The sequence below is a fragment of the Chelonoidis abingdonii genome, chromosome 6 (genome assembly GCF_003597395.2).
Source record: "Chelonoidis abingdonii isolate Lonesome George chromosome 6, CheloAbing_2.0, whole genome shotgun sequence".
In the NCBI taxonomy this organism is placed as follows: Eukaryota; Metazoa; Chordata; order Testudines; family Testudinidae; genus Chelonoidis; species Chelonoidis abingdonii.
The window spans coordinates 72,980,403-73,007,172 of NC_133774.1; the positions used below are offsets into that span (position 1 = coordinate 72,980,403).

General features: G+C 39.0%; 1 protein-coding gene across 4 annotated transcripts in view; it reads left to right on the plus strand.

The window, feature by feature from the left end:
• Positions 1-25,959, plus strand: part of APC (APC regulator of Wnt signaling pathway) — a 196,404-nt gene extending 170,445 nt beyond the window's left edge. For all 4 annotated transcript variants that reach the window (XM_075067153.1, XM_032768262.2, XM_032768260.2 and 1 more), the window contains exons 12-16: positions 4,389-4,528; positions 8,841-8,918; positions 12,397-12,513; positions 16,106-16,320; positions 17,333-25,959. In XM_075067153.1, the coding sequence (XP_074923254.1) occupies positions 4,389-4,528; positions 8,841-8,918; positions 12,397-12,513; positions 16,106-16,320; positions 17,333-23,918 (7,136 nt within the window). In that variant the 3' untranslated portion in view covers positions 23,919-25,959. The remainder of the gene's footprint in view (positions 1-4,388; positions 4,529-8,840; positions 8,919-12,396; positions 12,514-16,105; positions 16,321-17,332) is intronic.
• The last annotated feature ends 811 nt before the right edge of the window (positions 25,960-26,770 follow it).

A 26,770-nucleotide genomic window follows, 5' to 3' on the forward strand; every position in this document is an offset into this window, starting at 1 on the left:
GTGTCTTAATTTAGGCACGCAGAAAATGAGGAGTACAATTAGTGCTCACTTTTACAAATTTGGTTTCAAAGACTTACCCAGCATAACATAGTGACTCTGTGACTGAGGCAGGGATAGAATTCAGTTTTCCAGGGTGGCATTCAACAGCTTTAACCATGAGACCATCTTTTCTATTCCTACAGTCCTCTGCCTCATTCACTATTCACTTTCCAGCTTCTGCAACACATGAGGCAAGGCCCTGCAGGTAATAGCCTCCTTCACTACACAACCCTGATTCATTCTCTAGAACATGGTTCATCCTGTGCACAGAATGTGGCAGGATCCTGTGGGAAAATGTGATGTAAAGATGGTATGATAATACACATGCACAAGGGGCTGAATTAGGGTTGCAGAAGTTAGGAATTCTGGCATTTCCTAACTTCTGAATGCTTGACTTTGCAAGCATAACATTCTTTTAATGTAGTTTTATGTGTAATTTCCTACATTTTTTAAAAAAACTTATTGAAACAAGAAGACAAATCTATTGAACATATTGACCCCCCCCCACATACACACACACAGGTCACCAGCAGGACTGGAACCTATAGATCCACAGCACAGACCTCTGCCGCTTGAACTGAAGGAGTAACTGATAGCAGTAGTACACTATTATCCTCTCCGTGAACCAGCCACTAGAGGGGATTAGATGCACACTTCCAATGAGTTATGCAGCTGTTTGCTGACAGGAGAGGAATGGTAAATCCTGGATTTAATTCTGGGTTTTGGAGGAGAGTGTTCTCAAATGGTAATAGACCTTTTTGCACCATCATTACCCCTTTCTCCTTTCCACCTCACTGGCTCCTATCTCTGTCCCACTCTGCTCCTCTTCCTCCTGTCCTCATTTGTTATTACCCTTGCCCCCGACCTCCCTCCAGCTCTTTGCTCCTCTGGATTTGAATCTGGGTGCATCCCCCTTTTCCTTCTCACTCTCTGGGCACCAGAGGCAGCCCCTGGCAACTGGGAGGAGCAACTGAATCACAAGTGCTGCTCAGCCCTTGCATCCCTGGGGTGGAACTTGCTCAGTCATGCTATGAGGATGGCATGTGCTCAGTCTAGTTGGCACACAGGTGCTTTGTGGGGATAATGCATGCTCAGATGGACTCTTCAGAGAATTTAGCTGCCTGGCCCTAGTAAGCTTCAGCTGAGTTTGTGCAAACAGCAGTTTTTGAGTAACTTACATGTTGGCCAGATTTGTGTTGATTTTCATGAGGATAGCAAAAAGCATGTCCTTCATACCGGAGTGACAGGCCACCCACTCCAATTTGAAATCTCTGCTCCAGAGCATGCAGGTATGAGTGCTGCTTAATGAAATAGGGCTGTCTGATGATTAATCACAGTTAACTCATGCGATTTAACTCAAAAAAATTCGTGATCAAAAAAATTAATCGCGGTTTTAATTGTACTGTTAAATAATAGAATACCAATTGCAATTTATTAAATATTTTGGATGTTTTTCAACATTTTCACATATAGTGTAATTGAAATCAAAGTGTATATTTTTTATTACAAATATTTGCACTGTAAAAATAATAATTTTTCAGTTCACCTCATACAAGTACTGTAGTGCAGTCTCTTTATCGTGAAAGTGTAACTAACAAATGTAGATTTTTTTGTTATATAACTGCACTCAAAAACTAAACAATGTAAAACTTCAGCGCCTACAAGTCCACTCAGTCCTACTTCTTGTTCAACCAATCACTAAGACAGACAAGTTTGTTTACATTTACAGGAGATAATGCTGCCCACTTCTTATTTACAATGTCACCAGAAGGTGAGAACAGGCATTTGCATGGCACTTTTGTAGCCGGCATTGCAAGGTACAGTAACTCCTCACTTAAAGGCATCCCGGTAAATGTTGTTTCGTTATGATGTTGCTGATCAATTAGAGAACATGCTCGTTTAAAGTTGTGCAGTGGTCCCTTATAACATTGTTTGGCAGCCGCCTGCTTTGTCCACTGCTTGCAGAAAGAGCAGCCCGTTGGAGTTACCTGGTGGGGGCTTGGAACCAGGGTGGACCAGCAGCCCCGCTATCAAGTCTCCACTCCCCTAAGTTCCCTGTGCAGCAACTGCCCAGCAGGCTATCAACTGCCCAGCAGTTCAGCTGTCCATGTCCCCCACTGCCATGTGCTGCTCCTGCCCTCTGCCTTGGAGCTGCTCCTGGGAGCCTCCTGCTTGCTGCTGTAAGGAGGAAGGGGGAGAATGGGGGGGGGCTAATGTCAGAGTGTCCCCCTCATGCTCCAGCCCCCCTCTTACCCCATCTCCAAGTGGGGGGGCACACCACAGGACTCAGGATATAGGGAGCTTGCTGTCAGCCGCTGCTGTCTCAACTTGCTGATCTACTTAAAAAGGCAATGTACTTAGACTGGGGTCAGCATACTTAAAGAGGCAATGCACATCTCTCTCTCTCTCTCTCTCTCACACAGGATGTGTGTCTCTGACATGCTGTCTTCCCTCCCTCCATTTTTGCTGCCTTGTAGAGCGTGAGGTTACATTAACAACAGTGTGTTAACGGTTGAGGGCTCAACTGTTCTTGTTCATCATTTAGCAGTAAGGCATTCCCTGGGAAATATCCCACCCTCTTCCACTCTCTGATTTCACTACCTCAACCAAGCTTCACAGTCATCATTGCTGTATACAGTATTAAATTGTTGGTTTAAAACTGTGTGTGTGCGCGTGCGTGTGTGTGTGGTGAAAAAAATTTCCCTGGAACCTAACCCCCCCCCCAACCCCATTTACATTAATTCTTCTGGGGAAATTGGATTCGCTTAACACCGTTTCACTTAAAGTCACATTTTTCAGGAACATAACTACAACATTAAACTAGGAATTACTGTATTTACTTGCCGGATATACTAAACATTCGTATGTCCCTTCATGCTTCGGCCACCATTCCAGAGGACATGCTCTATGCTGATGACGCTCGTTAAAACATTAATGGCGCTAATTAATTTGGTACTGAACTCGTAGGGGAGAATTGTATGTCCCCTGCTATGTTTTACCCCGCATTCTGCCATATATTTCATGTTATAGTAGTCTCAAGATGATGACTCAGCACATTTCATTTTAAGAACACTTTCACTGCCAGATTGACAAAACACAAAAAGTAACCCAACTGTGAGATTTCTAAAGATAGCTACAGCACTTGCGCCAAGGTTTAAGATTCTGAAGTACCTTCCAAATTCTGAGAGGGACTAGGTGTGGAGCATGGCTTTGAGAAGTCTTAAAAGAGTAACACTTCCGATGCAGGGGAAAGTATCAGACCTAACCACCAAAAAGAAAATCAACCTTCTGTTGGTGACATCTGACTTAGATATATGAAAATGAAACATGTGTCAGTCCGACTACTATTGATTGTTATTGAGCAGAACCCGTCATCAGCATGAACGCATGTCCCCTGGAATGGTGGTGGAAGCATCAAGGGACATATGAATCTTTAGTGCAACTGGCACGTAAATATCTTGTGACGCCGGCTACAACAGTGCCATGAGAATGCCTGTTCTCACTTTCAGCTGACATTGTAAACAAGAAACAGGCAATGTGGTCTTCTGCAAACGTAAACAAACTTGTTTGTCTGAGTGATTGGCTGAACAACTAGTAGTACCAAGTGGACTTGCAGGCTTTAAAATTTTACATTGTTTTATTTTTGAATGCAGGTTTTCTTGTACATAATTCTACATTTGTAAGTGCAACTTTCATGAAAAGGAGATTGCACTACAGTACTTGTACTGGGTGAATTGAAAAATACTATTTCTTTTGTTTTTTTACAGTGCAAATACTTGTAATCAAAGATAAATATAAAGTGAGCACTGTACATTTTGTATTCTGTTGTAATTGAAATCAATATTTGAAAATGTAGAAAACATCCAAAAATATTTAAATAAATGTTATTCTATTATTAACAGTGTGATTAATTGCTATTAATTTTTTAATAGCTTGACAGCCCGAATTGTAAGAAATTTTAATATGGGTAAAATGATGTATTTTCCCCGATCCTCATTCTCAGTAATGGCTGAACCATTTTATATGAAACTTTCCAAAAAAATTCAATCTGAGGCTGACACATGGTATGGTAAATTTCAGCCTGAATGGTAAACACTTAGTAAAGTAAAGTAAACTGAAAACAGTGTCTTGTAATGGAAAGGGTTTCGCAACCTCAGCAGTAGGTAATATCTCCAGCGCTGCCTAAAATACATTCTTAATTGAGACCGTGTCTCAGAAATTGACATTAGTGTGCATGTGGTATTAATGTTTTTTAATTAACCTGTTACTACGATTGTCTCTCCACTTCGGAGAAGAAAGACTAAAATACTGTACTCCTAACATTGGCTTCAATTATATTCTTTATGCAGGGGGTTTGCAGGCTATTGCAGAGCTGTTGCAGGTTGATTGCGAAATGTATGGGCTTACAAATGACCACTACAGTGTTACATTAAGGCGGTATGCTGGAATGGCTCTAACAAATTTGACTTTTGGAGATGTGGCTAACAAGGTAGGTTTTTAAATTAGATTTGCATCTGGATTTAATTTTATAATATTTTTATTAGAGAGTTGAGTTTAAATTTTAGTTCTTAGAGTGAGAGGGAGAATCTCTAGGGGTAGCATACTGAAGCTGGGCAGAGAGCAGAATTTTCCAAACAACTCTGCCATTGTACTTTACTCCTAACATGCAGCAAGGACTGTAAATTACATTATAAGCATAATAGCTCTTCTCCTATTAAATGAGGTTAAATTCAGTTTGTCACTCAAGCAGAGATTAATCCTCTTCGTTTTATTTTTGAATGAAGAATATAGTTTATCTTCTCTAAATTTACAACACATAATCTATTGAGAAAGATTTAATTTTCTGTGGATTTTTTATTAAAGCTGTAACTGTTTGAATTAAAATTAAGAAATGGTAATTTTACAAAATTTTCAGTCTGATCACCTTTTGCAACCCTTTTGCTAACAAATGGCTGATTTCTTATCTTTCACACTTTTCATATAGTAAAAATTCGTTGTAACTATCTTTTTGTGTACATTTAAGGAAATTAGTCTGTAATTAAGCAAAGTTATTAGCAAGTATTTTGTCTTTGCCATTATATTAATAATTTTCCCCTTACTCAAAATGTCTACCATTTTGTCTAATTTGCAATGGGATTGAGGCAACTGAATCTGGTTGAAGCTACACAGCTGTGACACTTCTCAGTGTGCCCAGGACTGTGAGTTGTCTTACTAGCCCTGTCTCCAGTGAGAGAGAGACTTGCTGGTGCTGAATTGGGAATCAGTTCCCTGACACCTCCAGTCTGTTACCCACCCAAACAATCTCCTCTGGGCAATGCTAGCCCTTACTTTGCTTTGTAGGTTAACAGTAGGTGCACCCCCAGCCCCTTTTGAAGTGTTTCCCTGTGACAACCAGCCCTTGTAACTGGCTACTTACAGAAATACCAGGTTTTCTATCCTCCAGGGGACAGTGTACATACCAACCTGTATCATTCAAGTGAGGATCAGCGCCTATGTAACATCACAGCATTGAGATATATTTATAGTGAAACAATCACAAACCTGAAACATATTCTCACCAGTAACTGCACACCGCACCATAGTAACTCTAGCTCAGGAACCAATCCATGCAACAAACCTCGATGCCAACTCTGCCTACATATCTACACCACGGACACATCCAGGACCTAACCAGATCAGCCACACCATCAGCCGGTTCATCCCTGCACGCCTCCACCCCAATGATCTCATACGCTCACTCATAGCCAAGATTCCCCTCTGATTCCTCGTAATCAGCAGACGGACTCTCTACGAAAAGGATAGATGGACCACAATGATATTAGAATGCATATCAAAACGTGGTAGGAAGCAACTTTCAACCTCTGCGCACAAAGCCGAACTTAAGGTGGCCATTGCCAGCAAAAAAAATTCAGACCAGTTCAAGAGAACTGCTTGTACTTAGTCAGTTCTCTGCAAATTGATAGCCGATAGCTACAGGTTGAAAACACTGTGAAATGGCTTGCGACTACAGAACGGTTTCTCCTCTTTGGTTTTTTCCATCAACTGCCAGAACAGGGCCTTCACTCTCCTGATATGAAACTAACCTCGTTATCTCTAGCTTGCTTGCTAGCGCATATACACCTGCCCCTGGAAATTTCCACTATATGCATCCGACGAAGTGGGTAATCACCCACGAAAGCTCATGCTCCAAAACGTCTGTTAGTCTATAAGGTGCCACAGGATTCTCTGCTGCTTTTACAATCACAAATTTGTTATCAAGAGTGAAGACTTAAGGGATAGTGAGTAAGAATAATGGAAACAGAAAGGTTACATATAAAAACAAAATCAGTACATGCTTTCTAGAGACTTATCTTTAACAGACTAATCCTCTAAAGCAATTTATTCTTCCCTAAATGTCCTTCACGGAGCTCCTAACGGGGACAGTTTGGGATCCCATTTTCATAAACGTAATCACCCTGCCCTATTACTTTATCAGATGCAGAATAAAGAGATGTCCTTTTGCCTTCTCCTTGTATCCCCCAAAATCCATTTTTGGTCCCCAGAGACAGGATTGATCCCTCACGGTTTATTCCCTTGTGTGCTGACTTCATGTTGACTTCACATCCTCAGGTTGACTTCCTGTGTGAACAGGGCTTCCCTTGCATTGGCTTACAATGCTTAATTTACATGTGAACCGAGGCAGACAAGTGAATATGCATCCTTTGTCTGGAAGAAACCTCTTTGTCAATCTTGCCTTAATTCAAACTTTAGGAACATATTTTCATTATGCATGTATAACTTTTTACATAGTATCTGTACATACATCTCATGGTGATATTAATGATCAGCGTGATCCTGGCTTTCATTTAACTCGTACATGACATCATTTATGGGTAAATACCATGAAAGCAGTGTGCTGAGTTTGTCAGGCCTGATAGGAGTTACTGTTACAGAACAGTGAACCCTTTGCCAATTGGCCTTGAGGGGTTCTTAGGGTTACAACATGCCCTCAATAAAAAGGGCACTACTTCACTAGTGGGCATGTGGATTTGCCTCTGATAAAGCCTCGGGACAAATGGGTCCCTTTTTATTAAAGGTTTTGCTATCCTACCTGTCAAATTTAAAATCTCTGTCTATGTGACTGAAATGTGTAAAACAAACAAACAAAACTAAATAGTGAAAATGTGCCTTGCCAGGCCAGACTGTGTTTTAATCATAACAGCTTTTATATTACCTATACTATTTTTAAAAATATTTTTCATTATGTGAATTAAATAAACCTTTTTTAAAAAAAGAAAAATAATTGGCAAATCTCCTTAAATTGTGAGCATCTTGAAGGATGGACCATCATTCTTAAGTGTTTGAAAAGTGTTTAGGACGTAGTGATTGCTAATTCAAATAAAAAAATGGAAATCTATCATGTGACTCACTTTCAAGTGATACAAACCCTTATTAATTTCTAGCCTCAGAATTTTGCAAGATATTATATTGAACTTTAAAATAACTTCATTTTGATAACCATCTTGCTGTTTTCCTCTTGCTTCAAATTAGGCACATTGGTAGTGGAAGCTATTTCAAGAAGAGATAGAACTATAAACAAATACTTTATATAATCTGAAAGCTTTCAGTTCCATCTTTCAAATAGAATAAAGCATTAATCCCTAACACAAGTGAAATGGTTTATGAAATCTTGGCTATTAAAATCATTTGAACAGTAAATGCAGTAATTTCAGTGTTACTGATCTGACAGCATAGACCTAGATGCTGAGTGTTGTAACGCAACTGTCCAGCCAAGGAATAGTGAATTATATTTTTGTCTGAGGAAATGAAGAACATTTTATTTATTAATATTTGGGTCATTTATAAGATGACATTACAATTACATTGTCTTGGCACATGTAAATGTGTATCTTTTTACAGAATTAACAATATTAAGCAACATATTGTACGTAAACCATATACTGTGTTGTTATAAATCATTACCTTTTCCCATAGGGACGGGGGGAGGGCGCTAAGTGTTTTCCAGGGGAAAGACTCTCAGGAGAATAGGAAGAAGAGGAAAGCTGGAGTTGGGATGTAATTCAATTATTAATCTCTGTGTATATCTTTCTTGACTATCCTGTTAGTATAGGATTTCCGTGTCTATATCAAAACAGCTAAATTATTACAGTATTTAGATTGTATTATTTTCCTATGCAAGATATATTATTATTTTTATTCTTGGTTCTGTTTTAAGAAATGTATATTGTTCTTCTGCTTCTTGGCACATTAGATTAATTTCTAATGCAAGTTGCATAATTTTTAGTTATTAGTTTTAAAAAGTCTTTTTTTTCCTCAGACAGGTCAAGATGATCTGCTTCAAAATATTATTTGCTGCAGGAGATGGGGTGGGAGGAGTATGATCAGGAGAAAACATACCTATAGGTAGAATTTAAATAGATAACAGGTAATGATGCATTGCCAGGTCTAGGTAGCAAATAAAATATCCAGTATTTCTTGGGAACACTCTGTGAATGTCATCAGGGTTAGTAAACTCTTCCAGGTATCAGGGAGGAAGAACTTGGATCCCTGATTAGTATAGCTATGCCATTTGCAGATCTCCCCAGATTAGAGGCTGACAGTATAGTGCTTACAAAACTTTTTAGTGGTTTATGATGTGGATCAAATGTCTACTGCTAGAAGACTGAGATAATTAAGCTGTTTTTGGAACCGAGAGTGCCACAGGTGAATAGTTTAATATATTAAGCCACTGCACCATCAAGGTGCCTAATCTTTCATTTAATAGACTCTCTCTTATTTTATTTTTACTTTTTTGGTAACAGGCTACATTGTGTTCTATGAAGGGCTGCATGAGAGCACTTGTTGCCCAACTAAAATCTGAAAGTGAAGACTTGCAGCAGGTAATTTTTCATTGAGAAGGAGAAGTTGCCCCACCTTCGATCCTTTCACTGTGACCTGCTATATCTTCCATCACATTATATTGAACTCTTCATCTCTGCTCTGATTTCCTTCTTACATTTCCTCCCAATCATCCTTAATGATCTCTACATTTCCTCCTTTCATGCTTGATTTCATTAAGGTTTCCCATGCCCTGTCCACCAAGAGCCCTCTCTCTTTCCCTTCAAAAACACTTTTCTCTCTATCCTCAGTTGCTGTTCTGTGTTTGGTTTAGTTGTCTTGTCTGTGTTAAACTAGATGCTCGTTGGTGCAGGGATGTGTGTCTATCTTCTATAAAGTGCTGTGTACATCTTTGTTACCATATAAAAGCCTAATAATCATGGACTAAATTCTGGTTTCTGGCAAAACAGCATGCAGTACAAGTGATATAAAGATCACTTTTATGCTTCTGATCTTGGGGCCCTTGAACAGAAGTCTGATTTCGTGGGATAAGTTGGAGCTGCCTAAGTGCGTGTTTAGGTGACTGCTAATGGCGCTAAGGGACTGAAATTGCAGCTGGGGATGAATGCAATATAGGGGACAGCATGGTCAGGTCTCCTGTCCTCTTAGACTTCCCCTATGCCAACAGCAAGTGAATGGTGGTATAGAAGCCTCTACTCCAAAGAAGAAATCCCCCTTACACTGAACGGGTGATTCTCCCAGCATCAAATATGCAGGCTCTGTGGCCAGAACCAGCTAGCAATTTGTTACGAAGTGGCCATGCTGCACCAAAGTATCTAGCCCAATGTTTTAGTTAATACAAATCTTCTGAACAATTCTTTTAAAGTAAGTGCTACAAGTGATCCTGGGCATTAGACCAGTAAGCCTTACTTCAGTACCATGAAAAATTGCTGGATAATTAAAAATAAACCACCTAGATGAAATATGATAGGAAGAAATGAGCACGACCTTTGCAAGGGAAAATTCTATTTATCTACTGTTTTGTTGATGAATTTGAAGAATTATAAAGAGAAAGAAGCACTGGTAGATAGAATTAATTTAGACTGTTAAGAAACATTTGACAAAGTTCCTTACAAGCTATTACTATTAAAAAAAACTAGGTAATTGTAGATGAGAAAGTGGCTGAGACAACAAAGGGTAACAATGAAATATCCCCTGATTTGATTTTAGGACGGGATCAGTGAAATGCCAATGTCTGCAGATAACAGAATTATTTAGGTTAGTCAAGACTACTGAAGACTGTGAGGATATTCAGAAGTAGCTAACAAAACTAAGACTGGGCAGCATGATGAAATTCTGTATTGACACATGCAGGGGAATATACATTGGAAGAAATATTTTCAAATCTTCATATACTTCTGGGTTTTTAATTAATTGAAGCCATTTAGGGCAGAGGGAAAGCGCTGGACACCATTGTGGGGACTTCTCAGTATACAGCAATGGTTAAAAGAGCAAACAAAATTTTAGGAGATATAAAGAATGGGATAGAAAATAATATTGAAACTATTAAAATGCTCTCACCTGATATACTAAATTTATCTTTGGTCAGCCTATGGGAGGGGATAAAATTGCAGAACTATAAGGTGACCAAAGATGGGTGAGGAAAATCCTTAGAGGTCTAGAAAGACTTCAGTAGAAAGAGAAACTGAAAAGATAGGGACTGTTCAGTTTAGAAAGGAGACCAGTGAGAGGATATAAGAGAGGTATAATAAAATAATGAATGGTATAAAGAAGGTAAATTATGCACTCCTCCTTACCCTAATACAAGAACAAGGGAACAGTCAATGAAACTGAAAAATAACAAATTAAAAACTGCACATAATTGCCTCCAGGACTTGTTGCCATAAAATATCACTGAGGCCAAGAGCTTCGCAAGACTCAAAAATGGATTACACACATATGGATAATAAGAACATCCATAGCAAAATGTATCTGATATATTTTACTACACACAACAACTTCATTAAAAGAACATTAAGGTGGCAAAGTCAAGCACAGAAAAGTTAGGAAATACCTTGTGCATATATGCCCCCTTGTGCTTCCTCCTTTTCCTTCTTACTACCTGGGCACAAGTAGGGAGGAACTAAGAACAGACGAGAGGCAGCCTCCCTGGCAACTGGACGGAGCAGTTACATCACAAATCCTGCTTAGCTCTTGCATTCGTGGAAAGGAACATGCTCAGTTGCTCTGTGAGGATGGTGCATGCACAATTTAGTTACATATAAGAGTTGTGAGGGGATGGAGCATACTCTGTGAGAATGGTGCATGGCGCAGCCTGGTCAGCACTAGGAGCTGTGAAAAGTTCAAGCATGCTCAGTGAGCATGGAATCTTCAGAGATTTTAGCTGATAAATTCTAACCAGTATGTGTGAACTGTGATTTTTCAAAGGTTTAAAACTTGGCCACAGTCGAATGAATTTTCACATGGACAGCAAAAAGGCACATCTCTGTCACATAGGCCATCCCTAGCCAAATTTCAGGTCCCTACACTAAATAGTCCACCAGAATTTTTTTTTTTAACATTAAAAAACATTATTTTCCCTACCCTTATTCTCAATAATAGCTGAACCATTTTGGCTGAAATTTTCTTCCAAAAAATTGAATCTGAGGCGGACACCCAGCATGGAAAATTTGGGACCAAACAGTTTTTTGAAAGTTAAAAGTAACTGAAAACAGGGTCTTAAGCTGGGAAGTGTTAGGCAACCATAATAGGCAGTGCTACTAGCCCTGCTTATAATAAAGGATATAAATTTTCATGCTTCAGGGCTTAACTATGTACTATTTGATAGGGTTAGTTTGTTCCATAATTGTCCACTATGGTGTGTGTGTGTGTGTGTGTTTGGGGTTTTTTGGCATGTTTCTCTGAAGCATTTGGTAGAAGCTGGTCTCAGAGATAAGATCTGAACTAGATGGATTGTTGGTCTAATATGCCCATTCGTAGTTTGGGGATATTATATTAAAATGTAGAATTTTGCACTTCTAGCACTTTCCATTAGAAGACCTCAAAGAGCTGTATAAACATTAATAAATTTGGCCACACTACAGCTATATGAGGTAGAGAAATATTATCCTGATTTACAAATGGAGAAACTGAAGAGAAGAGAAATCAAATATATTGCTGGAGGTTACACAAGAAAACTATAAGGAGGCAAGAATAGAACTAAGGTCTTGAGTCCCAGTCCAATGTCTTAATCACTAGACCATCTTTCCCTACAAAATATTTCTTTCTTTTACAAAACAAAAAATACACACACACAACTGACACCGAACAAATACATTTTGATATCAAGCTTTGTATTTGCTTGTGAGCCCAAGACAGGCATCAAACCAAAAACAAACTTTAAGGTACAGCCTTGGACAAAGTGCAGTTGTTAATGGAATACATACTTGTTCTTGACATCCAGCAGTTATTAAGGGAGTGATGGTAATCTGGTAAAGAAATAAATATATTGATACATTATTTTCCTTTTACATTTTTCAGGTTATTGCAAGTGTTTTAAGGAATTTGTCCTGGCGAGCAGATGTAAACAGTAAAAAGACTTTGCGTGAAGTTGGAAGTGTGAAAGCATTGATGGAATGTGCTTTGGAAGTTAAGAAGGTAAAGGTTTTAAAGGACTATTGTGTGATATATTTTCAAGAGACTGTATGAATGTTTCCTATTCTTTTGCATGCAACAGAAAAAGTATTGCTACTCTTTTTGACTGCAGTGGATATCCAGTATTTGGGATATTGCAGGTTGTTTCCATTAGGAGGAAGAATTGATGATGGAGAGAGGTACTACTTTGATGCAATCCTGATTATTTACAAAAAATGTACACACATTTTTGTTTCCCCAAACACTGTTAGAATCAAACAGGAAACAGTTCCTTTGCTCATGTTTCTAAGTCTCTTTCAAGCCAGCACCATTGCCCAGAAAGCTCCCTCTCTTCACTTTCTCTCGAGACCATGTTTTTAGTTCTTCTCATGCTGTCTAATTGACATATTTGGCTGCTTCTCTCTGCCTGCTTTCTGGATGCTTTTGGGAACTTCTACTCACAGGCAAGTGCACTTCCATCAAATGATACTCAGCAAAACCCCTCCAACTACATAGCTCAGTTTTCAGTCGGCTTTGCTTGTCGTTTGTGTTTTGGGTGATGATTGTTTCAGCTATCTTATTCAAAAAAGGAGCTTAGCTGCTTCTTACATTTATCCTGAATAAAGGGTGACCGTCATGTCTACTGGCTTCAACAAAGTTTCAGCCAACCTCCATGAAAATAGTATAAGGTATTCAGGTAAGAAAGACAAACTAAAATAAACATTTGCTATTCCCTTAAAGTTATTACCCATGTGTGCTTTACCATTACTGCTAAAATATGGCATAAATGCTGTATATTTATGTTAAGTGTAATTTAGTCTTTAAATCACCAGAAGGAGATATTGTCGTATTAAAAACATCACTCATCACATACAAATAATTGTTAATTTTCTGTCAGGAATCCCGTAACTATTTGAAAGATAGAGGGAAGGCTAGTTTGTTGAATTTTAGATTACTTCCCTTGCTGAATTACAAATTAATCTCTGTACACTTTAGAGTAAGGATGTAAGGAGCAAACGCTATCTAAAATAGTCTCATCCAGTTCTCTGCCTTTTCTGTTCCAGGACCTTGCCAAGACCCTCTCCGATCTTACAATGTGGGAAGGGCAGGGTGGTTGCGATCCCTGACATTTGTTCAGAACCATGCTGGCAGTTTTAACCCCTAGAGTTGAGAATCCATGTCATATCTTGCCCTTGAAGAGAATTATTCAGAGGAAGCTGATGCTCATCACAGCCTTATTTTTCAAGGGAAATCTTTGTGTCTTCTGTGATATCAGACAAGTGATCCAAAACTCTGATACCATGAAAGCCTTATTGTGGAAGAGGAACCGCTGATCTTGAGTGCTCATTTCCTCACCTAAAATAGTGAAATGTGTGCATTGTTGGGCTTACCTTTAATTAAGTTCACAGCTTTTACAGCCTCATCAAGTACATATTTCATTTCTTCTGGAAATCTTCTTTGCCATCAAAGCTTCATGATTGATTACACGAAATGTCCGAATGGCTTGTAGTGCAGTGGATAGGATTTTAGTCATTAGTCTATGCATGTGTTTACCTGTCATATCTCAGAAACCTTCGGTGCAAAGAACAAAAAAACAAAGCCAATTCAACCCGGTTGTGAGAACTAACTGTAGGAAGGCTTCAGAGGCTTTTCTTCCCTTATCTCATGTACTGAGTTGGACAGAAAAACAGGAAGAATCATGTAGGAATCCTTTTTACTCATGCTGGGCAAATATTAAAAGTTAGGCAGAAGAAGATACATTGGTAATTTCTTCTTGTTGTATTAAGTACAGGGTCTTCTAAACTTTCAAAATGGCTGTTCCCAAATATTTGCAGCCATTTCTTGAATATGTCAGCTGACTAGATCATTGGAGAAGGGAGTTGCTTTGACTAACTGGCTGTAACTGATCCCACAAACACAAAGTACAGTCACTGCTTCCCTATTTAGCGATTTCAAGTAAAATGACAATCAGACCTTTATTAATGGTGTTGCTGTTTAATGAGTCTTCTGGCTTCAGAAAAAAGCTTATGCATTCACAGAAGAATTCAATGGATGTAAAGATAGTAGGGCTGTCAAGCAATTAAAAAAGTTAATTGTGATTAATGGCACTGTTGAACAACAATAGAATAACATTTATTTAAATATTTTGGATGTTTTCTACATTTTCAAATACATTGATTTCAGTTACAACACAGAATAAGAAGTGTACAGTGTTTATATTTATTTTTGATTACAAGTATTCACTGTAAAAATACAAAATAAATATTATTTTTCAATTCACCTAATACAAGTACTGTAGTGCAATCTCTTTATTATGAAAGTTGAACTTACAAATGTAAAATTATGTACAAAAAAAACTGCATTCAAAAATAAAACAAGGTAAAATTCTAGAACTTGCAAGTCCACTCAGTCCTACTTCTTGTTCAGCCAATCGCTCAGACAGACAAGTTTGTTTACATTTACAGGAGATAATGCTGCCCGCGTTTTGTTTACAATGTCACCTGAAAGTGAGAACAGGCTTTCACATGGCACTGTTGTAGCCAGCATAACATGATAGTTTCTTGCCAGATAAGCTAAAGATTCATATTTCCCTTCATGCTTCAACTACCATTCCAGTAGATATGTGTCCATGCTGCTGACGGGTTCTGCTCAAAGCAGTGAAGACCAATACATATTCATTTTCATCCTCTGAGTCAGGTGCCACCAGCAGAAGGTTGATTTTCGTTTTTGGTGGTTCGGGTTCTGTAGTTTCTGCATTGGAGTGTTGCTCTTCTAAGACTTCTCAAAGCATTCTCCACACCTAGTCCCTCTCAGATTTTGGAAGGCACTTCATATTCTTAAATCTTGAGTTGAGTGTGGTAGCTATCTTTAGAAATCTCACATTGGTACCTTCTTTGTGTTTTGTCAAATCTGCAGTGAAAGTGTTCTTAAAACGAACAACATGTCATCATCTGAGACTGCTATAACATGAAATATATGACAGAATGCAGGTAAAACAGAGCAGGAGAGATACAGTTCTCCCCCAAGGAGTGCAGTCACTAATTTAATTATCACATTTTTTTAATGAGCGTCATCAGCATGGAAGCACTTCTGATGGCTGAAGCATGAAGAGACATATGAATCTTTAGCGCATGTGGTACATAAATATCTTGCGATGCCAGCTACAACAGTGCCATGGGAATGCTTGTTCTCATTTTCAGGTGACGTAATTAAGAAGTGGGCAGCATTATTTCCCATAAATGTAAACAAACTTGTTTCTCTTAATGATTGGCTAAACAAGAAGTAGGACTGATTGGACTTGAAGGCTCTAAAGTTCTACATTGTTTTGTTTTTGAGTGCAGTTATGTAACAAAAATGCCTACATTTGTAAGTTGTACTTGTACGAAGTGAATTGAAAAATACTATTTCTCTTGTTTATCATGCAGATTCAGGCAAGCATCACTGAATCAGTTTATGCTTTATTCATATTTTCAAGGTTATCTTTGCAACCATTAGAGTTAGAAAATGGGAGAAAGATGGCTACCTCCCTGAAACCTGTTCGTGAATCTCCCAGAGGCTCATGGCCAACATGTTAAAAACCCAGGGTCTAATTGTGTAATTTTTACTCTTGTCGTAGGAATCCACCCTAAAAAGTGTATTGAGTGCCTTATGGAATTTGTCAGCTCATTGCACTGAGAATAAAGCTGATATATGTGCTGTGGATGGTGCTCTTGCCTTTTTAGTTGGCACATTGACTTACCGAAGCCAGACAAATACTTTAGCCATCATTGAAAGTGGAGGAGGAATACTACGGAATGTTTCTAGCTTGATTGCTACAAATGAGGACCACAGGTAAATGCACCATCTGGTTTTACAAAAAACAAGCATCATGTTTTTTCTGAACATCTGAATTCTGTAGCAGAAATGTATTTACAAGAGAATTCATAAAGAAGTGTTCTAATGTGACTGTATGTACCAAATAAGTATCGTAATCAAGGTTGATTTTATTTTTAAAGACTTTGGTGAGGAAAACCATCCATTTAGGTAGTAATAGTCTATGAAAAGGTAAATGCAGTATCCAGAGGTGAAAGTAAGCTGGTCCAGTATGGCGTACCAGTAAGAAAATCGCCGTCGGTATATAGCTGATGGTACTGGCAGGGTGCTGGGGGGAGGGGGGAAAAGGGGCAGCAGCCCCGGCGAGCCCTGGGCCTTTAAATCACCGGGCCCAGGGCAGCTGCCCTTTTTGCCCCTCCCCCCCACCACATCAGTGGCTCTGCCAGTACGGTTGGCTGTGTACTGGCAGACACTTTCTTATTGGTATGCCATACTGCGGCAGCAGCCGGAGCCCTGGGCCCTTTAAATTGCCGCCAGAGCCCTGGGCGGCGTCGGCCGGGCAGCACTGAAGGGCTGGCCGGGAGAGTCTGGCCCCCACCTCACCTCTTCCGGGGGCCCAGAGGCACTCCCACCCACCTTGCCCAGGACCCCAGCCTCCCTGCATACCAGTAAGTCCTTTAAGTTACTTTCACCCCTGGCAGTATCCGTTTTGCTTGTTAAATGCTGAATAGTAACGTTAGCATCTGCTGCAAAGATAGGTTTTATTCATCTGGTCAGCCAGAGGAAACCCCTGGGAAAGGACTGTTGACATAGAGGAAGGTTGGGGGGGAGGAAATGAAGTGATAATGGCAATAGAAATTGCTTGATATTCAGACTGTAGTTTAGGAAAAGTAACACACTTTTGTGCTGCAGAAATCATAATATTATCTTGATTAAAGACAAAATTTGGCTACAGCCTTGATAGGTTTTTCTTTGTCTTGTTGAAATGCTACTTACTGATTTTTTTTTTCTTTCAACTTCTTAATTCCAGGCAAATCTTGAGAGAGAACAGCTGCTTACAAACATTGTTACAGCATTTGAAGTCACACAGCTTGACAATAGTCAGTAATGCATGTGGAACCCTGTGGAACCTCTCTGCACGAAATGCCAAGGACCAGGAAGCGTTGTGGGATATGGGAGCAGTTAGCATGCTCAAAAACCTCATTCATTCAAAGCACAAAATGATAGCTATGGGCAGTGCTGCAGCTTTAAGGAACCTGATGGCAAATAGGCCTGCAAAGTATAAGGATGCCAATATTATGTCTCCAGGTTCAAGCTTACCCTCTCTTCATGTTAGAAAGCAAAAGGCACTGGAAGCAGAGTTAGATGCTCAGCATTTGTCTGAGACTTTTGACAACATTGATAATTTGAGCCCCAAAACATCTCACCGTAATAAGCAGAGACATAAGCAAAATTTGTATAGCGAATATGTTTTGGATTCTAGTAGACATGATGATGGAATTTGCAGGGCTGAGAGTTTTAATACAAGTAACGTGACTGTACTTTCGCCATATTTAAATACTACAGTGTTGCCTGGCTCCTCTTCATCCAGTAGAGGAAATATAGAAAACACTCGATCTGAAAAGGACAGAAGTGTGGATAGAGAGAGAACAATGGGATTAGGCAGCTATCACCCAGCTACAGAAAATGCTGGGAACGCCTCTAAGCGAATAGGAATGCAGATCTCTACTGCTGCAGCTCAGATTGCCAAAGTAATGGAAGAAGTAACGAATATGCATATTCCACAAGAAGACAGAAGTTCCGGATCCACAACTGAAATGCACTGCTTGACAGAAGACAGGAATGCATTAAGAAGAACATCCATTGCCCAGGCCCATTCAAACACTTATAACTTTCCTAAATCTGAGAATTCTAACAGGGCATGTCCTGTGCCTTATGCAAAAATGGAATATAAGAGAGCTTCAAATGACAGTTTAAATAGCGTCAGCAGTAGTGATGGCTATGGTAAAAGAGGTCAAATGAAACCTTCCATTGAGTCTTACTCTGAAGATGATGAAAGTAAATTTTGCAGTTATGGACAGTATCCAGCTGATTTAGCTCACAAGATACATAGCGCAAATCATATGGATGACAATGATGGAGAACTGGACACTCCAATCAATTACAGTCTTAAATATTCAGATGAACAGTTGAATTCTGGAAGGCAAAGCCCCTCACAGAATGAAAGATGGGCAAGACCTAAACATATAATAGAAGATGAAATTAAACAAAATGAACAAAGACAGTCAAGAAGTCAAAGTACGACCTATTCTGGATATACTGAAGGTGGTGATGATAATCACATGAAATACCAGTCACCTTTTGGCCAGCAAGATCCTTTCAGATCAAGAGGATCCAACAGTTCAGAACAAAACAGACCAGGCACTACTCATGGAATGAATCAGAAAGTAAACCAGTCCTTGTGCCAGGTTGATGATTATGATGATGATAAGCCAACCAACTACAGTGAGCGTTACTCTGAGGAGGAACAACATGAAGATGAAGAAGACAGACCGACTAATTACAGTATAAAGTACAATGAAGAGGAGCACCATGTAGATCAACCTATTGATTATAGTCTGAAATACTCAACAGAAGTTCCTCCCTCTTCTCAGAAGCCATCTTTTTCTTTTTCAAAGAGTTCATCAGTACAAAGCACTAAAACTGACCACATCTCATCAAGTAGTGGGAACACATCAGCCCCTTCAGCTAGCTCAAAGAGACAGAATCAACTTCATCCAAGTGCTGCACAGAGAGGAGGGCATGCGCAGAAGCCTGCCTCCTGTAAGACTCCCTCTATCAACCAGGAAACTATACAGACTTATTGTGTGGAAGATACACCAATATGTTTTTCAAGATGTAGCTCTTTGTCATCTTTGTCCTCGGCTGAAGATGAAATAGGGCGTGATCAAGCCACACGTGTAACAGATGCCAGTAACACTCTGCAGATAGCAGAACTGAAAGACAATAGTGTGACTCTGTCAACTGAAGGTGCAGTTAGTGAAGTCCCATCAACATCACAACATATTAGAACAAAATCCAATAGACTTCAGGCTTCCAGTTTATCTCCTTCTGATTCATCTAGACATAAAGCTGTTGAATTTTCTTCAGGTGCCAAATCTCCTTCAAAAAGCGGTGCTCAGACTCCTAAAAGTCCACCTGAACACTACGTACAGGAGACTCCACTCATGTTTAGCAGATGTACTTCTGTAAGTTCCTTGGATAGTTTTGAAAGCCATTCCATTGCTAGCTCTGTTCAAAGTGAGCCTTGCAGTGGAATGGTAAGTGGTATTATAAGCCCTAGTGATCTTCCGGATAGCCCTGGACAAACAATGCCGCCAAGTAGAAGTAAAACCCCACCTCCTGCTCAAACAGTTCCAGTAAAGAGAGAAACAGCTAAAGGTAAAGTACCTATTACTGAAAAGAGAGAGACTGGTTCTAGACAAGCTGCTGTAAATGCAGCTGTTCAAAGAGTTCAGGTATTGCCAGATGCTGATACATTGTTACATTTTGCTACAGAAAGTACACCAGATGGATTTTCTTGTTCCTCCAGTCTAAGTGCTCTGAGTCTTGATGAACCATTTATACAGAAAGATGTAGAGTTAAGAATAATGCCTCCTGTTCATGAAAATGACCATGGAAATGAAACAGAATCTGAACAGCCAGAAGATACAAAGGATAACCAAGAGAAGAAAGCAGAGAAGCCTACTGAAACAGAAAAGGATATACTAGATGATTCTGATGATGATGATGATATTGAAATATTAGAAGAATGTATTATTTCTGCTATGCCAACAAAATCTTCACGCAAATCCAAAAAGCTTTCTCAAACAACTGATTCAAAAATACCTCCTCCTGTAGCCAGGAAGCCAAGCCATTTGCCAGTATACAAACTCCTCCCTTCACAAAATAGATTGCAGTCTCAAAAGCATGTTAGTTTTACACCTGGAGATGATATGCCACGTGTGTATTGTGTTGAAGGTACACCAATAAATTTTTCAACAGCTACATCTCTGAGTGACCTCACAATAGAATCACCACCAAATGAGTTGGCCAATGTGGAGAATGTGGGTACAAGAGTAGAATCAGGTGAATTTGAAAAGAGAGATACCATTCCTACCGAAGGTAGAAGTACAGATGATGCTCAAAGAGGGAAAGACTCAACTGTGTCTACCTCAGGATTGGATGATGACAAAACAGAAGAGGGTGACATTCTTGCAGAGTGCATTAACTCTGCTATGCCAAAAGGAAAAAGCCACAAGCCTTTCAGGGTAAAAAAGATAATGGATCAGATTCAACAGGCATCAGCATCTTCATCTGTAAGTGGTAAAAATCAACCAGAAGGTGAGAAAAAGAAGCTAACATCTCCAGTAAAGCCTATGCCTCAAAGTAATGAGTACAGAGCACGCTTAAGAAAACACACAGAGCCAAAAAGTAATTTTAGTAATGAAAGAACCTATTCAGACAACAAAGATACAAAGAAACAGAACTTCAAAAATAACTCAAGAGACTTTAATGATAAACTTCCAAATAATGAGGAACGTGTAAGAGGAAGCTTTGCATTTGATTCTCCTCATCATTACACACCTATTGAGGGGACTCCTTATTGTTTTTCACGGAATGACTCATTAAGTTCACTAGACTTTGATGATGATGATGTTGACCTGTCTAGGGAGAAGGCTGAATTAAGAAAAGGAAAAGAAACTAAGGAAACAGAAACCAAAGCTTGCACTGATACAGAACAGACTTCAAATCAGCAGTCAACTAGTAGGACACAAGGTCAAAAACATCCAACAGGCAGAAGTCATCCTAAAACTTTGATGCAGAAGCAAACCCCTTTCCCACAACCATCCAAAGATATCCCGGACAGAGGTGCAGCTACAGATGAGAAAATGCAGAATTTTGCTATCGAAAATACCCCCGTTTGTTTTTCTCGCAATTCATCTTTGAGTTCTCTCAGTGATATTGATCAAGAAAACAACAACAACAAAGAAAGTGAACCTACAAAACGAACTGAACCTCCTGATTCACAGACAGAATCAAATAGACCACAGGCTTCTGGTTATGCACCCAAATCATTTCATGTTGAAGATACACCTGTGTGTTTTTCTAGAAACAGTTCTCTTAGTTCTCTTAGTATTGACTCAGAAGATGACCTTTTGCAGGAATGTATTAGTTCTGCCATGCCTAAAAAGAAAAAGCCCTCAAGAGTCAAGAGTGAAAGTGAAAAGAATAGTTCCAGAAACATGGGTGGTATATTGACAGAAGACCTGACACTAGATTTGAGAGAGATACAGAGGCCTGATTCAGAGCATGGTTTCTCACCTGATTCAGAGAACTTTGATTGGAAAGCTATTCAAGAAGGTGCAAATTCTATAGTTAGCAGCTTACACCAAGCTGCTGCTGCTTCACTGTCTAGACAAGCTTCATCAGACTCTGATTCCATTCTTTCACTAAAATCTGGAATTTCTTTAGGGTCACCATTTCATCTTACTCCAGACCAAGAAGAAAAACCCTTTACTGGTAATAAAGGTCCAAGAATTATTAAGCCAGGGGAGAAAAGTACATTGGAAACTAAAAAAGTAGAGTCAGAAAATAAAGGAATCAAAGGAGGAAAGAAAGTGTATAAAAGTATGATCACAGGAAAAGTTCGCTCTAATTCAGAAGTTTCAAGCCAGTTGAAGCAGCCCCAGCAAACAAATATGCCTTCAATCTCACGAGGTAGGACAATGATTCACATTCCAGGAGTTCGAAATAGCTCTTCCAGTACAAGTCCAGTTTCAAAAAAAGGGCCCTCACTCAAGAACACAGCCTCCAAAAGTCCCAGTGAAGGCCAGAGTTCCACTAGTTCCCCGAGAGGAGGCAAATCATCAGTGAAATCAGAGCCAAGTCCTATAACCAGGCAGCCATCTCAACAGGGTGGGTCAAGTAAAGGACCTTCTAGGTCAGGATCTAGAGATTCCACTCCTTCTAGACCTCAACAGCAGCCATTAAGCAGACCTCTTCAGTCTCCAGGTCGAAGCTCAATTTCCCCAGGCAGAAATGGTATAAGCCCTCCTAACAAACTATCTCAGCTGCCAAGGACTTCATCTCCTAGTACAGCTTCAACTAAGTCGTCGGGTTCAGGACGAATGTCATACACATCACCAGGCAGACAGATGAGCCAGCAAAATCTTGCAAAACAAACAGGGTTACCCAAAAGTGCCAGTGGTATTCCCAGAAGTGAGTCTGCCTCAAAAGGTTTGAACCAAATTCTTAATAGTAGTGGCTCAAACAAAAAGGTTGAACTATCTAGAATGTCATCCACAAAATCCAGTGGAAGTGAATCTGATAGATCAGAGAGACCTGTTCTAGTGCGCCAGTCAACTTTTATTAAAGAAGCTCCAAGTCCAACTTTACGAAAGAAATTAGAAGAGTCTGCTTCATTTGAATCTTTGTCTCCTTCTAGACCCGATTCTCCCACCCGATCCCAAATACAGACCCCAGTTTTAAGTCCATCACTTCCTGATATGTCCTTATCGTCTCATTCAACTGTACAGGCTAGTGGTTGGCGAAAATTACCTCCTACTCTTAACCCTTCTGTAGAATATAATGATGGGAGACCAGCAAAACGTCACGATATAGCTCGCTCTCATTCTGAGAGTCCATCTAGACTGCCAATCAATAGATCAGGAACATGGAAGCGTGAGCACAGTAAGCATTCTTCATCGCTTCCTCGTGTTAGTACTTGGCGTAGAACTGGAAGCTCTTCTTCAATTCTGTCTGCGTCTTCGGAATCTAGTGAAAAGGCAAAAAGTGAAGATGAAAAGCAACATGGAAGTTCTTTTTCTGGACACATACAAACTAAAGAAAGTCAAGTCCCAGCAAAAGGGACTTGGAGAAAGATAAAGGAAAATGAAATTCCTCAAATAATGAGTAATCCTTCTCATAATTCCTCTTCAGATGCTACAAATGGTGGTGATTCAAAATCTTTAATTTACCAGATGGCACCTGCTGTCTCTAAGACTGAGGATGTGTGGGTGAGGATTGAGGACTGCCCTATTAATAATCCTAGATCTGGACGATCACCTACTGGAAATACTCCCCCAGTTATTGACAGTGTTTTAGAGAAGGGGAATGTGAATGGTAAAGATTCTAAAGATATTCAAGGAAAACAAAATGCAGGGAATGGAAATGGTCCTGTTCGCATGATGGGTTTAGAAAATCGCCTGAATTCATTCATTCAGATAGATAGTCCAGATAAGAAGGCAACTGAAACAAAACCTGTGCTGAGTAATCCTGTTCCTGCCTCAGAGACCAATGAAAGCATTATTAATGAACGTACACCATTCAGTTCCAGCAGCTCAAGCAAACACAGTTCACCTAGTGGAGCTGTTGCAGCAAGAGTGACTCCTTTCAACTACAATCCAAGTCCACGAAAGAGCAGTGCGGACAACAGTTCTGTTCGGCCATCACAGATACCAACACCAGTAAATAACAGCACAAAGAAACGAGATTCAAAGACTGAAAATACAGACTCTAGTGGAACTCAAAGTCCTAAACGTCATTCTGGGTCTTACCTGGTGACTTCTGTTTAAATAAATTTAAAAAAACTGATGTATTATTTACAAGTGCTATGTAGAAATTTTGTTTCAAATGAAACTTTAAAAGACTGGGGATTGGGGTTTTTTGTTTGTTTTTGTAAATAGGTTTGATTCTTGTAGAGGGTCCTTGTTCTGGAAGCCATATTTGATAGTATACTTTGTCTTCACTGGTAATATTTTGGAGGGATACCTGATTGATAGTTTGGAATAAAATCGCTACAAGCAAGTATATTTGTACAGTATGTTTTACATGTATTTAATTAGCCTCCCATCTCATGATCCTTTAAATATGGCTTGTCTTGAAATAATGAACACTTAGAGATGATACAACTATATTGCTGTTTCAATCATTTCTAGATTACAAACTGACTAAACTACATCAGGGAAAATTTGGTATTATTTATGCAAAAAATATACTCAGTTTTGGTATTTGTGAATCCATCTAACCCTATAATTAATCATGTGGCTGTGAAATTCACAGTAATATGGTTTCTGCTGAACAAGCTTTCCCAGCCTGCTTTTCTGCATGAATGAAAATGATGGTTCATTTTCTGAAGTAATGATTAACATTTCTGTGGTCACATAATGTGCATAGATAGCTATGGTGTAACAATTTACACTTTCTTTGTGTTCTGCAAAAAAGGAAATCTGTGTAATTGTAAAACCTTGAACAGAATTATTTTACCTGAACTAGATTTTATCTGAAAGTAGGTAGAATTTTTGCTATGCTGTAACTTGTTGTATATTCTGGTATTTGAGGTGAGATGGCTGCTCTTTTATTAATGAGACGTGGGTGATGTCTCAACAGAAACTAAAATGAACATTTCAGAATAAATTATTACTGTATGTAAATCTTGTTGTGTGTTACTTTTGTACTGCTGAAGAAATCAATATTTCATTTTGAGGTGTCACCTTAAAATATGTTGTATAATGCACTTAGACTTAAAGCCTGATCCAGCACGTCTTAGACATACCTCATGTTCTCTGGCTTCTATCCTCCATTGATATATGGTTTGTTAAAATGCATGTGAGGGTTGCAGGATCAGGCCCTAGGTCTTCTGTACTCTATTTGCAGTTGACAGACTTTCACGAATCTCAGGTGTGTAAAAAGGCTAAAGGCAGAGTATATCTAGAAGCCAAGAAGTGTAGTTGTTTCACAACTGCATAGCCAGCAATATTGTGTGTATAACATGGAGATTTAAAAAAAAAAAGTATGGTTATTTCTGTATTGTTTTTTTAAAATTGGGAAAGTATGAAATTGGGAGTCTGACAACTTTTTATTCTGATTTCAAACTTCCATACATTTTGGATGTATTTGAAAAAATTAAGAGATGGAGGGAATAAGCTCTAAGATATTAAATCTTCAATCTCTTGGTAAAAAATCAGATTTGGTCCTGACCTATGATATTCAATGCCTGAAGCCTTCTGAAGTCAAATGAGCTTTGGTTTAAAATAGAGATGCGTATTGCACTGTTTCTGAAGGAAACCTTCTGATAAAATAATAGTGAAGTGCCTCTGCACAAATATATCGACATGTTTATGCACAATTGATCAAACCAGGAGTAGCAACTCAGCTTTTCTGAAACTTAACTGGTTTTTGTTATTACAAAATCATCAATCTAACTACTGGTATCAGTATTCAGGATCTCCTGACATCAAGTGCCTTGGGGTGAGGCACTCATACAAACATGTCAGTTTAACAGTATATGAGAGAGTTGTACTGACTATATGGCATTCATAGCCATTGCACTTGATCTACTGTTGAAATTAATCTATTTTTATCTTCAATTTTGCATATTTATGACCTGTACCTTTTCAAAACATATGAGCCACTGCAGACAAAGCATTTCCATTAAAGTCAATCTGGGCTACACTGAAGCAGACTCCAAAAGCCATCTATGAAGGAGAGAATGTTTTAATTGGCTATTTTGTACTTTCTCTCCCATCCCTTTTGTTTGCTGTAACATTCCTAGAGATATCATTTATGTAGAAGTGTTGGTGGATGTAATAATAAATAATTCCCTAAATTTCAATATGCTAAATGTGAGGTCTCAAAATACTAGTTTTCACAATGCCTCTGTGAGATAAGTACTATTATTCTAATTTTTCAGATATAGAAATGAAGATACAAAGAGAGGCTAAATGACTTGCTCAAGTCACACAGGAAGTCTTAGAATAAAACCCAGAATTCCCAGTCTAGTATTTTAGCTGCAAGACCACATTTCATATCAAGGATGCAATTTTTGTGTCAGTCTTCTAATCAAGTAAGCTATATGAAGGCATACCACAGTAGTACAGGATGTTCAGTCTACATTAGTCCAGTGTCTGATTACTGTTAAATTAAATCTCATCCATATCATGAAACTAATTAACATTAAATGTGTGTATATCTAAATATACATTATGATCAGCATCCATTATCCATGGACACAGGAAGAATTCAAGCATACACTCTGATTTCAAGGGATTAACTCTAGCTTCACTTCCCTTGTACAGCTCAACTATAAAAACAGCTGCTGGAGAGAAAAAAAAATTTAGAAATCAGGCACATCCAGATGCTAGACAAACCCCAGACTGGGGAATTTTATTGTTATGTATGTTTTACTTAATGGTAACCTGTTTTGATTTATGTAGCTATAGGTTTTCTCTTGTTCATTACTGTTGTGTTATTTCTGCTGAGCCATTCCACCAGCCTACTAGAGATTTAAAATGGGACCCACGTTGCCAGAATTTAAGACATGCGCAGGTGATGTTGGAAAATTAAACTTTATAGCCAAACTTGTGCAGTGAATGGGATTTGAGAATTTGTCACCTTTGCCTATGGATCTCATAAACTGCATAGAAGG